The 17,189-nt window shown below is 34.7% G+C and overlaps 1 protein-coding gene across 1 annotated transcript; it reads left to right on the top strand.

Annotated features, from left to right (window-relative positions):
• The first annotated feature begins 2,826 nt into the window (after positions 1-2,826).
• On the top strand, positions 2,827-13,227 carry LOC110449701 (growth/differentiation factor 8-like). Its single transcript, XM_021496735.1, has 3 exons — positions 2,827-3,722; positions 8,203-8,582; positions 10,639-13,227. Exons 1-3 carry the CDS (start codon positions 3,137-3,139, stop codon positions 11,044-11,046), a joined length of 1,374 nt encoding a protein of 457 aa, XP_021352410.1. The 5' UTR covers positions 2,827-3,136; the 3' UTR covers positions 11,047-13,227.
• The last annotated feature ends 3,962 nt before the right edge of the window (positions 13,228-17,189 follow it).

The raw sequence follows: 17,189 nt of genomic DNA, 5'->3' as shown, positions 1-17,189 counted from the left end.
CAAAGTACTGTTCTTTGTCCTTCCATTTCGTGAGAAAGGTAAACAAAATATTTCAAACGACGTAAGGTGTTACTAATCATAAAAATACATCGATATGTCTTATAAAATGCTGAATAAACATAGTTGTAGTATCCACATGTTGATATGTTTATTGAGGTATAAACTTTACTTATGTAGTGAAAACCAGAATTCAAACTGTGGTTATATTTAAATGATCTGATCAAAGCTAGTTTTTAATATAATATGATTTTAATAAAATACAATATAAGAAAATATAAACATACTGTCTAACGTTGAAAAATGTTACAAACGTTACAAAAATGTAATGCGTCACTGTACAACCTGCGCTTAGCATGATCGTTATCATCGCTTTCTTTCTGTATTTCCCTTAGGCAGATATGACACTGATATATATCACTACTATATTACATGTTACAATTTTATCACCTTGGATGAAGGTTGGACTGTCACTTAAGATAACAAATATATTTTGCACTGAATATAATGCCAAAAGGGAAATGCCTGTAGTTATAGCTACTGCGACGATTTATTCCTCTCTGTTTGAATAAGAGAGTATGATAATGATAGGGAAGCCTTGACCATTCAGAGCTGATACTATGACGCTTGCCTCTCAATATCTTTATCTCGATTGTTCCAACTCTTGGCCGGAAATACAGAAACCTTGACAGATGCCATTTTTTGTGAATTGGCAAAGATAGATACGGACTGGAATGGCATCTACATGTTCAGATATTTGGCAGCTTCAGTACTCGTCAATTATCATAAACGTTCATCATTTAAACAGAACGAAGAGTACGTTATGATGGGCAAACAATTAGAGGTTGGAGAGAGGTCACATTAGATAATCTGGAACAAAATAAATATCCGGCTTAAAACGGAAGTGCCGAGAGATTAGACAGGTATACTGAAACCGTAAAAAGACAAAAACAACGTTAAGAAAGTGCGCATGAAACAAATATAACAAAAATAACCCAACATAAGTCCTTGGCAAATGAACTATACCGATAACACCGCAAACCAAGAGTACATACATAGAAAAGATACGAACATATCAAAGTAACATGCTATAAACATCACCAATGAATTTTCCAACTTGCGGTAGGAGATTCTTGAATTAAAACAAGACCCTTGATGGGTGTTTATTTTTGGTTGGGAGATAATAAAAAACAAGTTTATTTTAAATACATGTTGAACGGCGAAAAAAAGGGAACAATCCACGGAAATAAGTGTAATATTATTGACGTTAAACATTGAATTGCGTCTTAGAATTCCATTGACAACATAATCAAGGATATCTTTATTTACAGAAAAAACTTCAAATAAACAAATAACAAGTAATTACGATATGCGTTTACCAATACATGTATTTATGATATATCGGTTTTTTATTTAACTGAAATCATCAACAGCTTAGATGCTCTCTAAAATCATTGAAGCTTACGATATTGCAAAAAACTAACATTTAAACAGTTTAATATGTAAACGTTAAGATGCAGCGAAAAACGGAGGAAGCTATAGCGAGAACAAATACAATGTTGCTCATTCTGACGTCACGTTTAAACAAATATATATCTATAGTACATGACATTAACTACATTCGTATTACCTATCATTATATTCATTTTCTTAGTATGCGCATTATACAAACCTGTCTAATGCAAATATCTGTCATAATGTAATGATAAAGATATTACATATTTTTTGGTGATTTGTGGAAGTGGCCTACTTTTATTCCTCGCAAAGTAACATTTTATATTTTAATTTAGATATGAAGTAGTTGTCGAAGAATCAATCATTTTTTTGTAGGTCCTTCAATACTGTTGTAAGTATGATACACGTGTATGATCATAGTTGTTATAAAAATAACCAGGGTAAATTCGAGGACCGATGACTATCCTTGTTTAATTTGTATTTATGGATTGAAGTTTATTACTATAATTGTATGATGGTATGAACTGCCGTCGTGAACATGATTAATTACCAATCAAAAGTGCTTCTTATAATTACATATAATGATATTAATATTCATAACAGCATAATGACTATGAACGATAATAGCATTCAACTATCAAATTATTACGAAGATTAGCATATAAGGACTAATAACAGCAATCAGTATGCGTCCCGAAGTATTGATATAAAGTTTATATTCAAACAATGATAGTGTATTGGATAAATATTGTTAAATCTAACAATTAGCATTTTGAAGGTTTTAGCGCCTTTGGCTGTTTTGCCAATTTCGCTGTTCAAACCCCGGTTAATACAATCTTGTTTATTATTCAATTATATCGGTTTATGTTTCCTTGCATGCATACATTCTGTTTTTTCTATTAACATCAAAGTTTAACTGCTTTTTAAATTAAAGATATAATTTGAAAAAAAAGTTACTAAATGATAATTTCAAACCAACTGAAGTTACCATTAAGATTGAAAAGGGAAGCTGAAAATACCTTAGTTTTTGTCCTACATTTGGTTTATAAAAAAATTCAACTATGGTTCTCAAAGGTTTCCCGATAACACAACTTTCTTATCCAAATAACCTGTCAATTCTCGCCGTCCTTATTAAAAATTGAATCACGATATTTATATGTGTATGTTAGTAAAGTAAATGTCCTCAGTAGCACATTTTAACAGGCAACATCGTCTTAAAACACGGGCATTGTTACTACGTACAATGACTTATTAGTCCGTACAACAATCTGATCGACACACAACTAGGTAAGGTTTGTGTGAGACGTAATCGTATTGGATATTCGTTGGCAACGTACATGGAAACAGTGGCACTAAACTATTTATCCCTTCAGAATGAAGAAGCACGTGCATTCACCACTGACAGCTGACTTAGAACTATAGTGTAATACACGCCAGTGAATTGGTAGGGTGGGTAGATTTAACAATCTCTAAATGCTAACCCTTGTGCTGTACGATCGACGAGAAGTCTGTCAATCTTTCAGCCGGACTTGTGCTACAGTGTAATTGATACGACGGTTATGATTCAATGCGTTAGCTTGACCACTGGGTCGCTATAAAAGCGCGCTCAGGGCCGCGGCACCGAACCATCTGTAACGTAACCGCTATACAAGTACAATCAGCTGATAGCTGTCAACGCGAAAGGATGCATCGCCTATTCCATTCTCTCCTGTTCCTTGTGATGCTCTCTACAGTGTATGCTGTAGCGATCAACCAAACAAACGATACCTATCAAGCATTAGAACAGGAGAGCAAGGAACTAACTTCCATTCCAGAGCAAGAAAAAATAACACAACCGTTATATACTGATGATTACTATTCAGAAATTTTACCGGAGTTGACTTTGAGACGTGATGACAATGCCGATATTGAATACGATGTGCTCAATGATACGACAAATGCAACCTCATTTTATGACTATGAAGAAGTAAAAGAGCCCAAACATAAAAAGTGTCAAATGTGTAGAATTCGCGATGAACAGAAACGACATCGAGTGGAAGCCATAAAAAACAGAATTTCGCATGTCTTGAAACTGGATGTACTTGGCATGCCCAACACAACAGCAAAACGATTACCAAAAGTACCATCGTTTTTACGATTGCGTGAAAAATATGAAAATGCACAAATGCAATCGGATTCACCTAGTAGACGGAAGGAGGAAAAACTGCGGTACCAAGACGTGCAAGAGGAGTATGGGCAACCGGAAAGAACGTATAGCTTTGCAAAAGAACGTATGTATATGACTGTCATTTAAATTACATTTTAATGTTACGATAAAAAAAACATTCACTAGCAAAGGACCGATTACTGACAAAGCTACACACACTTATACCATTGGGTTTATTACATGTCAATTACAGTGTAAGACTTGTGGTATGAGTATCAATTATTATGATACCGAGTTAAAATTGTATTAATGCATTATTGACTAATGCATAACACATTAATGGGCTCTCTTAGCCGCAGGATAATGAAGCAAGTTTAGCCAAAACATTAAATTATTTTGTCTTGAATGTGTTTAATGATCACTGTCACATCAACACATATTATCCATTCCATAATCAGATACGTTTTGAAAAGTTAAGGTTACCACAACGACTCCAACAGCTAATGAAACATACAATAATGCTGTTTTTATCTTCGAGACAGTCACTGCTATAAGTGACTTTACTAACAGAGGCATATCTTGTATAGATACAGCGGAACTGGGATCGCTGGCTTAGCATATTACTTTTAATTAATTCTTCTAGGTACATCAATATCGTAATATAACGAAATTTACCATAATCCTATAATGCCTTTCGTATCCATTTATAGTATTTCAAGTGCTGCTAAAATAGTCGGATAGTAATACAGAAGACTGTGGGCTAAATATTTATCGAAAATCATCATAAAGTTTTATGTATGATTTTAACTTAAAAACGGCAATACTGAACGTTTTGGTTTGAAATGATTTTAATTATGTAAAAATAAATTATATGGTGAGAAAACATATCAGAAATAACTTCATATTAAAGGTATCGTCAGGTACACTACACACATATAATCATTTTCGATAGAGATATTAACTAATCACTGTTTATAGAACAACAAGCTTCATCCAAAACCATTTAGATCAATAAGAATACGATTACTTTGAAAACAGTATGTACGTTATACATATTTTACTATTGAAGTATAGTGGGACATATTACACATCTAAGATGTCTTACCTGGATTAAAAGATAGCTCACTTAAATCGTCCAAAGGAATATATACACAAGGTAGGAGTGAAAAATACATTTCATATACATATTCCTTAGCCATTTGAACTATAGTTGTATCCGCAAATATATCCTCAAACCTATCACCCACGTTCCAGAACGCTCGCTACTAAGCTAACATTTAACAGCACTGCGAACAGTATATATATAGTTGAGAATTGTCGACAAGTGAGCGTTTTTGTACCTTCGTTTTGCCCAAGATCCAGACGATATCCTTCGTCTATTACGGGATATGGGTCGAGGTTACATTGCAATGGTGTAGTCAGGGTCAGTGGCACACGTCTGCCTACATCAATATGCCTATTCATCAAAATCTATCACTTCAGCTTTGTAAGTGCAATACGGCGAGTACATCGCTTATTACCGACAGCCAGGCTGAAATATGGACGCATACATGTTCAATATATTGTATATTTTGACAGTTGGCTATTTTTATAAGCACTGAACACACTTTTTTTATCGTGCAATATTTATACTATCATTTGGCTAGTGTTTCAAAAGATCAGGAAACGTAGTGCTCATTTCAATTGAAAATAAAATGAAACTTAATACCACAAAAAACATTTGTGTAAGAAATATCTTTCGTCCTGCCCTTCAGTGTAAGACATTACTATATTTTAGGGAAACAATACCTTAAAAAAACAACCCCTAAGAAATATACTGAATAGTTTACCCTTTGCCTAAGCTATTATTTACGTTATTTTGGGATCACTCATATACCATATTATCATAAGCAGCGCTCTGAACTGATTTCAAGTTGAAACTGTCGAAGTACCTATTTAAACCGCCAGTGTAATTCGATGGAGAAAGCTTAACAACGTAAGATATTTGTCTGAAAACTCCAAAGTTCACTTGGTCTACAGTGTAGATGTAGCAATATTGACAAAGGTATTAAAAAAGGGAGTCTTCTATACATGCTAATCAATTATTTGGCTGTTCCAGTTAAAACAGATTTTATTTTATTTTATCATTCTTTTTTTTTTCTTCAAAGGGAATATACTCATTTTAACATTATGCATGGAAGATTTCATAATTATTCATTGTTAGCATTATCGCATCAAAATAGTATCGCTCCGTGCATACCTGTTTTCCTTTAGTTTTTTCTACCTGATCCTCGCATATCATCAATATATATGTGTTACACTGAAGGACAGGAGAGAGAATGATCGTTGTTCTCCTCTGATACGTTTACATATTATAAATACGGTATTACTTTAGTAATATCTTACACTACAAGCAAAAGTATTTGATCATTTGTCACAACCGTACGTATACAACATACACATATTATAGTAATCTACACAGCGACACACAGGAACATCACGTACTATACAGATACACAGGAAGAGATGTGCGTTAACCCATCGTTTAGTGTCTGGTTTAGGAACCCAGCAACAATTCAAAAATAGACGTAGGTGTTTTCCAGTTTGAACACAGCAATTCATAGTATAATGAAAAGTGCTTGGACTTCTGATGGTTAGTCTGATGTCGAGATATAAACATTAATATATGGCAGATGATATATATTTTCTAGAATCAGAGTAACAGAGATCCTATTTGTGGTCATTTTGAAATGGTGGCTTAAGACTTAAGATTTAAAACTTATATTATACACCTCGTTATACTGACACCATGCGTGAAATGGAATTTTGGTGTTGTAAAGGGGATGAGCGATAAAATGAAGGAAATGTTTTTGACAAATTCTTGAGAAAATATGATTGACCATGAAATATATTGGCAGTAAAATGCGAGGTAGAAAATTAAACGAGGGGCATAATATCGAGGTTTTACAGTACATTTACTGTAACATTAAACAGCTGATCCGCTAAATCAATTTTATTTCTTCTGGTCGTCAAAAGGAGAGGAATCATCGTTTATTGATACCAATCATGTAACTGATCTGCAGTTACAATATCCCCTTGGCTATAGCTAAACTGTGTCATCTCTCATTCTCTGTTGACACAGCTAAGATGGCATGGCTTTTCAAAAGTGGCTCCTTTTGTTTACAGGTTGTTAGGCATGATGTTAAATTAAGCTTTTTCTTCATCCACATAATGAATTTTTAATTTGTCATACATTATGTGTGTCTTGCAGGTATAGGTAGTTAAGATCCGATATGTTTAACCTGTAGGTTCATCATTTAGTTTGTGCACTGGTTCACTATAGGAGGCATCTTAAGGAGTTGTACAACAGCCACTGGCAGCCGTTCGTTCATTAGTGGGGATTTTCCCATTGACGACTATGCATTTGAGGTGATTTGTTCAGCAGTAATAATAGACAGTACAAGAATGTATCTTCAAAATTTTCTTCTAAGAACGAATTATGCAAACATACTTCATTACTAATTTTGATACATTCAGTTGGTGGCGTGTTTGGATGATAGAGGGAAAAACAATGCCCCCTTTTGTTTTTAGTTTTTCCTGTCTTGGATTGGAGAGAAATGTGGTCTGCCCTCATACATCTAAGTTGAGTGGATATAAACGGGTCATGAATGTTTTCTGGCTGTGAGTAATAAGTGATAGCTGGAAACAAGAGTTTTTGTTTTTGTGCTTGTTGTTTTGTAACGTAAGTCGTTGGTTAGCTTGTAATCTGATAATGTCGGGGTCGTTCCAATCACAATTTCAGGCACTGCAGAAATATCAGCTATGAATGCGATGGTTGTAAGCATGCTCCAGAAACATATCCAAATTATCACAACCCGATGTCTAGTAAGTCAGTCTGAGGACTGATGTAACAAAAATGTCATTATTACTGAAAATGAGACGACAATATAGGAAAAGCTCAATTCTTAAATGTAACACTCCGATATCTGGAACCAGAAGACTCAGTTTGAACATGTTCGTTTTATCCTAAATCAATATTAAAGGGCTACCAGTTCATATTAGTATCAAGATACATCACAAACGGTCTATAGTAGACTTTTAATCTTAATTATCATTATTTTTATATATATTAAAATATTTCTGAAATTAAACTATCTTACAATTTAGTTGCTTCGTGCTATACTTCAGAACATGACATAAATATCAACTAAAGTCCTAATTGTGGTTTCGCCTTAAGTTGTATCAACTGTAAAAAAAACACAATTATTTTTCATAATTCGGCAAACTTTATAAAACGATATTTGAATCGAATGGATGGCATTGTGTCGATTCAAATATAGTGTGCCACGGTGGTAAAGGCAATTTAAAAGAAACTTGCTTTGAATCACAGTACATAAATGTGAACTTACAAATTCAATACGATATTAAAAAAAATACACAAAATCCGCTGTAGTCTTTTTACGAAAATGTCCTATTGAGGTTTTTTTATTGATCATGTTAACATACTTAGGATTCACATTTTCTGTTGTTTGCTGTATTTTTACGAAAGACATTTTACAGACTAGGTATATTTCACGGGAAGAATTCGTCTTTATTAAACATATGTAAATTGTCCATTTTTACAGTTCCTGCTGACATGTCATCGGAATTTGAGAACATCATATACTTCGATATGCAAGTCGCACCAGAAAAGGAAACCAACAAAGCATTGTTATGGGTTTATATCAACCCAGATGACATCATCGACAAAAATATGACTGAAATATATGTTTACACCATTGATCCACCTGGAAAATTTAGTAAAGTTCCAATCAAACGGGAAATCGGAAGAAGAAAACGACATTATATGAAAGCAGCAGGTTGGCACCACTTTGATATTTTGGACGAGGTTCAAAAGTGGACCTACAGACCCCATCTGAACCTGGGACTTGTTGTGGAGGCACTGGATGAGGCGGGCCGCAACGTCGTAGTGCTTCCTCCGACGTTTGGAGTAAATGATGGATATGTAAGTCAAAATAAGGTTCCATTATATTGAAATGAAATGTTAAAAACATTAAATCATTCATGCAAGTATTATTTTTTCTTCTCGAATAAAAACTACTGTGGATGAATAATAACAGTATCCTAACCACCTTAATTAATATATATATAGGATCTTACATGAATTACCATTTCATGAGATTTATGGCGAGCTGAAATGAAAAATTTGAGACGCTTTTTATAAATTTCATATGAAAAGAAAACGAGTAAAAGATCCTCTTTATCACATCACCAAGATTTGAGGCATTTATTCGTGTAAAACGACAATTTTCATGCAACCTTGAAACGTAAAAAGCCGCCATTTTGACTGAGAGGGCTGAGAGGTGATATTACATGGGTTAATTTGCAAAAAAAATATGACATGGATATATTCCCTGGATAACATAGTACATTATGTGATAAATATATATACAAAAATTGTCATCATCCGTATGTATTCAGAACGTAAGAAACAATAGAAATCATATTGAGCTTTTATCCTTAAACTTACCTTGCTGTTATAAAGTCACAATATTAATATACGGGTTATACCCATTACTATATAAAAAAGCTGAAAACAGTTCATTTGTCGGAAAATAACGCCACAATGCTTTAGGAAGTTATGATTATTGGAGATTTCTTCCCAGTTGGGGACGGGAATTATGCAAACACACTGTCTTTCGATATGTAATACAAACGCTCTTGGCTATCATATTTATCTCAATCTAGTATAGTTTTAAAATATGAAAGTCATACTCACATACTTTAAAAAGACAAACGGTTAACGTTGTGTCTTTATAATATGAAATTATCTTACCCTAAATAAATAAACAGAACAAAACAACAGCAAAACAAACACCAATCGCTTGGGAAACTTTACGTAAATTGGTACAACCATACTTCGATCTTTGGTAATAAACTTATGTTAGGTTTAAGAAAACGGATTCGTCGAGCAAATGTATGAAAAAAATAGTTCAACACTTTGCATAAAAATCCAATATGTCCTCGTGTCATCATAATAAATCTTAACGGCCCATTCAAACTCACAAAAGCGTATCATGATATAAACAGTCCGGTCTAGTTAAATAGATAAACGTATACTAAATCGTCTTTAAAACCTTTTCACACTTTGTAATTGTATTAGGTATAGTACGACAGGTGTGAAACTGCCGCGTCAGTAGCCTTTATTATCCCCTATTTATACAAACACAGCTGGTGTAGAATACACCCTTCAGTTCGTAACCAATCATGACACATAATTCAACGAGCAAACACATTGGCAATGCAATTTTAATGTCTTTAAAATAGGACATGGTCCTTATATATTGTTAGTTGTTAAACAAATAAAAATGGGTGTATATTACTGCATCTATATATTATCCATAACGATACAGGTACTTAGTTCTACAGTTAGGGGAGACCCACTCATAAACATTGACGTTGTGGTGTTAGGGGAGACCCACCCATACACATTGACGTTGTTACTCACCACGTGACTTGTTGGTACCGTGCTCAGAGAAAAACTGTACCATTGATATGCATACTTAATCCACAGCTACAAGAGTAGATCGAGTCAGCTGTGTTTACTTAACATAGTGTTTCGTATTCACACCTGTTATATTAAATCATGAGCACGTGTTTTATGATGACATTAACAATGATCCCCGGTTGATAATAATAGTCATGTGATAAACTATCGAACTACTTTCTTACCGATTTGTTTTAAACAAAAATTAATTTTAATTAAACACATGAGAGGAAATCCGTATCGTGATATTAAATTGGTCGCAATACAGTGAAAGAGAAAATTGTCACGAGTGGAAATGTTCGTGTTTTGATTTTTTAATCTGTTTGCAATATTGTTGAAATCTATGTATTATATGTAGATATATCTGTCAGCTTAATAATCTATTAAATAATAATCGTGGGTTGACAGTTTCGCTTTAATTTAAATGTTTCCCCATCGCCATAATTTCCAGTAGTCTAAACACAAAGAAATGAATAGTATCTTTTATTATTAGTATATTGTTCATATTTTACAGGAACCAATGCTGGACATGCGTACTTCTCTTAGGAAGAGTACACGCTCTAAGAGATCAGCCGAGCTTTATTGTGACCAGCGAGAGGAGACCGCGTGTTGCAGATACCCATTGGAAGTTGATTTCGTTGCGTTTGGGTGGGACTTTGTGATAGCTCCTTTAACGTACGCTGCCTACTACTGCGCTGGGGAATGCAAGGGCGAACAATTGGACGATACACTTCACGCTCATGTGATCCAGCAAGCACCGTCCCCAACCTTAAGCCAGCCACAGTCAGCGCTGAGCAATGTTGGTCCGTGCTGTACCCCGACTAAAATGTCCGACTTAGCCATGCTTTTCTTCGATCATAACTCTAACATAGCATTAACGCGATTGCCCAGGATGAAAGTAGACAGATGTGGTTGTGCGTAAGGGGAGGACACGACAATAGAAAGAAAGAGACAGGATGGTGAAGTGTCTGCGAAATAGTAACGAATGTTTGTCTGAACGGGATGATGGAAACTATTTGTCTTTCAGCCATGTTTCTACTCGTGATTGCAGTGCTGTTGTCAGTAGACCGGCACTGAGAGAACGAACCAAGTGATTGTTTTACAAATGACAGAGAAAGGGATGATTGAATAGGGCAGATTATATATAAAGTATATAATAACATTACCAGTTTTTGATTTTACAGAGTTGGGTGTGAAAGATTGACACGAAATCCATAGGATAACCTCGTGTTGAGAATGCATCACCTAAAAGGTTAAGAAGACGCTACTGTTTACATTATATTATTTGTCTTTTGGTGCTTTTAGAGGTTAACAATGCACCAAGTGGTGCTACATCATACATTTTGCGTCTTTCCTGTCGATCTCATTATGTATGTCATTTTCCGTCATAGTCGCTAAAGCGACAAATCTTTCTGCCATAATAGTATGTAAGTGTATGCTGTCATCAGTACGATCCTTTGTTCATACTACACTGTGCTAAAATTGCAAAGCTTTTAATATCTGTATGTATCGTTTTCAATGTTTGTTGTTCCCATTACAATGTTATTGTCGATGTGTTACTATGTTCTGGTTATATAAATTGAAGAGTTCTTGTCTGATGGACATTGTACAAATAATAACTGTATACTGGAATGTTATCGCTGCAATCTAACCTTCGCCTTTTTGGTCTCGATAATGACGGAGAATATAAGTACACGATCTACTTAACATTTTAGTAAAATGTGAACGGCAAAATTTGGTATTGCCATGAGGGCGAGAGTTTGAATAGGCGAAAACGTCCCGGTGTACGAGTAAAATGTATTTTGAAGTGTCTATCTAAAATGTATAAAGAAACTACTTATGTATCAAATTGTAGATAATGATTATAATGTTTCTGATTAATCAAAATTAGATGTTACTGTTAATGATACGACCAGTGTTACATTTGCAAATGAATGAAGTGATAATAAATGGCAATGTATTAGTCTTTATACAATCAATGGAAAATATAGCTCGGAGTTAAACTCTGAACAGCATTGTCTTAAAAACCATTGTAAATGGTTAAAATTATACTTTGAACCGTAGCATTATATAATTGTACATTTGATGTATATTATAGATCAAGTGGCTGGAGAAATAATAAGTTAAACAATAAAAGCTACGATCGAAATCTGTCTATTGATCGAAGTTTATCTCATAATATTACATGGTAAATAGTGTCAAATAGATTCAAAAGTAACAATTTTTAATTGTCAATGTAATATTGATGCAATGTGTTTACATTTTAGACACACTAAAAAGTGTTTCTTATAGGGAAATTAATATTTCTTTAATCTCGTAATTCGTCTCATATCCGTATGAATCGTTGTTTCACCTGTCCCATAATTTAGACTATTACGTAATTATCTCAAATTCCAAATAATTTGGACTTTGTTTTAGTACATTCGAGCAACATGATTCATATTGAGCCATATTGTTTTGTTTGAAGCCGACTGTTCAAGCATGACATTTGAAGTTGTAAATAAGTTGGCAATGAGACAACGTACCATGGCATAGGTATAATTGTACATCTGTTTTGTCACAATCATGTATTTTATTGCTTGTCGGTCACTTGTGTTAAATGTTATGTTTTAATGTGATGACGATGCTTCGTCATTTTGGTATAAGTATAATATAAATGATCATCAGAAGCTTCTATATTAACGAAACAGCACGATTGCTGTGATACCAGAAAACCTGTATATAATTATTGCAAAGCACTGAGTGCTAATATATCTTATTTGGCTTGATGATAATATCTGCGATCCAGCGAAGCATTAGGGCAGTAGCATCACATATGTAGACAGTATTTCTTGACTTCATTCATGCTTCTTTTGCATTCCAAAATATCATAGCTATATGTGATTGATATACTAGTAGATTATAATAAATAATTAACTGTAATACAGAGGTTATTCAGTCATAGCGTTTAACGTGTTGTAACAGACGTCATACATTATTAGAGACCAAATGTTCTATGTTCAAATACGAGAAATGTTTTATTGTTGAGAATGCGGAGTGCCTTCTGTGATGTATTGACATCGGAGATCTGTGATAGAAAAATCATTAAATGTGAAAATTTCAACTCTGACTTTGTTGTTCATGTATGGTGGCATTACGCTATTGGTACATTTGTTACTACATAGGCATGATACATAAAATTCATTCGGTTCTGTGCTATAATATTTCAACTTATATCAATTATACCTTTGTGATTTTGTTTTTCGAATCATGTTCAAAATTATAGAATTATAGCTGTGAACAGGATGAATTTTGATATATTAATACGTATATAAGACATTGACGTTGACAATACATTGTCATTTACAATGTCAATTTGCTCTTCAAATAGGAAATATCTTTTCATTTTCAAATTGAACAGCCTAGAGAAACCTTTCTCTTACGTTTCGATTATAATGTCACAAATGTAATGACGTCACGTCGACATGAAAGAGTTATTTGGGGCCTGTTCATTTATGCGGAACAACAACCGGTTTGTCCGTTTTTAAATGTAACAATTTCGGGTATAAGTACTGGCGGACCTGCAAATGTTTATGCAGGCCTTGCAAGGCTGTGTCAAGGCCCGCCTGAAAGCAGCATCAGATTACTACGTCCGATCTTGTTTAATAAACGAACAATTGTGGTCCGACTGGTTCAATCGTTCGAACGAAAACGGCATTGGTCTAACAGCTCTCATCTGATACTGTAAGGTTAGTATAGTTGTAATACAGAGCATATACAATAGTCAGATTTATCTGTCATTGTATGAAGGTTAACTGTTACAAAAATACTCTACCAGCAATCGCTGTTTTAGATCTTCTATGTTGCCTAGTCAACTCTTAACCTTTGCAATGTTAACCTGTCAACTCTTAACCTCTACAATGTTTCTTTTTATACTCTTTCCCTCTACAATGTTTCCCGTTAAATTCTCTACGTTTCTAATAGATAAGAGGCCCAATGGGCCTGCATCGCTCACCAGGTATTAATCTCACAATTGTCACCTTAAAAGTGTACTAAAATAAAGCTACAGACAAAATATCAGTGTCTTGACTCAAGTCATTCAGAAAAACCTGTTAAACGATTTAAACACAGTTGACCCAAGGTCTATGACCTTGAAAGTCAAACATTGACATTAAATTTAACAAACTTTATAACCTTCATCCCAGAATGCTACTTGTCAAATATCACCACCCTAATGGCCCTATACCTTTTGTTTACTGAGAAGATGACATTTAAGATTGATGCACTGTGGACCAGATGTGACCTTGAAAGTGTGTCAAGGTCATTCACATGAACAAGCAATCACACTGGCACTTTATTCATTCAGAAGAAGTCGTTGTTTTTAGTGTTTTTAAGACAAATAACCCCTGTGACCTTGGATATGGGCGAAGGTCATTAATTTGACGAGCTTCGTAGCCCTTCATGCCAATATCCTTCTGGCTAAATATCATCACCATGTACAATAGAAGTCGTTTAAAGGTTTAAGACAATTGACTCCTGTGACTTTGAATTTGAGCGAAGGTCATCCCAGCTTGTTAATGTCCAACTATCATCATCCTGGGCCTTCTGGTTATTCAGAAGAAGCTGTTTAAAGATTTCAACATATTTTACACCCCTGTGACCTTGAATATAGACGAAGGTCATTCATTTGAACAAACTTGGTAGTGCTTCATCCCAGCATGTTAATGGCCATATACCATCATCCTGGGCCTTCTGGTTATTCAGAAGAAGTTGTTTAAAGTTTTTAACATATTTGACCACTGTTACCTTGACAATGGGCAAAGGTCACTAATTTGAACAAACTTTGTAGCCCTTCATCCCAGCATGTTACTGGCCAAATATCATTAGCCTGGGCCTCTTCGTTATTCAGAGGAAGTTGTTTAAGTAGAAAGTTGACGACGGACGGACGGACGGACGACGGACGCCGCACCATGGCATGAGCTCACTTGGCCCTTCGGGTCAGGTGAGCTAAAAATAGAAAGCTGTTACGAATAATATTATATCTCTACCTTTTTTCCTACAAATATCATTGTTATATCCCTACGTTTCCGTATTATAGCTGTAACCACTACCACTGTTATATCTCTACAACGTTTTTTTTATGTCAGCTGTAAACAAAAACCCTGAAGGCTGTAAGGTTAGTTCTCATGTTAGACTGATTAACCGTACTTTTATTCTGTCAGATACTCATTAAAAGTTTAATATACAATAAAAGTCAGGTGTTTGAATAGAAGTGTCAAAAACAACGGCAAGGTGCGATAATAAAAACGTTGAAAACAATATTTCAGTTGTACTGCTCATAAATGTATTAATGATGATTATTTTTACGCAAGAAATACATTATTCTGTCAGGTTGTGCAGCACGTCAAACGTGTCCACTTTCATGATAGTAATGAAACAAGTCCCTGTCCCCCCGGGGACATGTTACGAGCGATGCGTTGGCGACTGATAATCTGTGACGTCAATATCAGTCTTAAATCATGGGTGCATGGTTACATATTTACGGTTGCCAATCACCAAGTATACGTCATAGTGTGAAGGAAATTGACACACTATAGACATTGCCAACAACATTTATATAGGACTAAAATGTATATACATTTCGATACGGACACCAGGGGATTAACCACGCTGCCAGTATGTTCTATTTTAGTGGTCTACAAACAGCTGATCGCTACTGGCACATGCCAATCAAAACACATAGAGATACAGGGGGCAATATCAGCGCGAGTAACACTCAACAATTAGAAATCCAGCTTAGAATAAATCCTAGCGGGAGCTTCTTCAAACGCAATCGACCTTTAATTATTTATGAGAGTAACAGTGCTTACACAGCAGATAATTCCAATGTCAGCGAATGAAACGCACAAGTAAAATAGATTAAATCACATGGTATTACACACTACGACACGAAGGCAAACACGTGTAAACATTTTGAAGGGTCTGCCATCCAACGTGTGGAGTGAGCAAATAGGGCACGAGCTATGTATTCATATTCTTTATGAAATCACCGAGTAAGTTAAGTTATACATTGGTGTGGTAAACACTTCCTTGTATTCATTTGCTCTTAGCAAATAACGCGTTTGACAGTTGAATGTGCTTTATGGTCAAATCTAATTCAACAAAGACTCCAACATACCCGCGTTCGGCACATTAGTCTTTGCAAATATAAAAGTAAATTACATAGGATATCCAGTCTAAACGAAACGGATAATCCTTTTCTGATCGAATACTATCATAACAAATAGGTACAAGGCGTCCGCAGGGTCGTTATCTGACAATACGAGACCAAGATTGTATCCTTTTTATTAACCCAAACAATTTAAGTAGGTCATGGCAATAAGATGAATCTTTGTACAGTGTTTATTGTTTAAATTGACCTTATAGCTCTCAAAAATAAGTCAGAAGTGACCATCTTGAATTTCTAATCGAAGAAATTACAACACAATATCATGATTATCATTAGAACAAAATTTGGTCAAAATAAGCCTAATAGACCTTTAAATCTCCAACATGTCTCAGATATAATTTCCTTATATTGAATCCCCTCTCTTGCTTCAGAAAGGTTACTCCCATCATTCAAAGATGCTACATTTTGTGTAAAAATTTAACCCTCTCCTTTACGCAGGATTGCACATCTTTCATTTACATAATTCTAATCGTCCTTGGTCCTCGGATGCTTCAAACAGGAGATTAACACCAAATGCGTTTTATCAAATATGAAATTCATGCTGGTCTAAACAACTTTTGAAACAGATATAAAAGCACACAAAACCCCTAAACTATGTAAACTTTTGAAATTTAGAGATCTTGTTCATTATAAACCGTGCCACAAAAGAGAAATTGTTGCCATCAAGGTTAAAGCAAACTTCGGGGACTAAGAAATCCACAAGCAGAGCCTACCAACATGTATCTTGAATTGTGATGTAAGACACATACTGTATAACACGAAATGTTCGTTGTGCATAAACATTCGTGGTTTTCGTGTGGCTGATGACGAGAATAAATACAGTGCATCTGAATATAGGATATCCACGAAAGTTTGTA

This window comes from Mizuhopecten yessoensis, unplaced genomic scaffold (genome assembly GCF_002113885.1).
Source record: "Mizuhopecten yessoensis strain PY_sf001 unplaced genomic scaffold, ASM211388v2 scaffold4805, whole genome shotgun sequence".
Classification (NCBI taxonomy): domain Eukaryota; kingdom Metazoa; phylum Mollusca; class Bivalvia; order Pectinida; family Pectinidae; genus Mizuhopecten; species Mizuhopecten yessoensis.
Note: the sequence above shows the minus strand (reverse complement) of the source record. Positions and strands in the feature narration are given on the sequence as shown.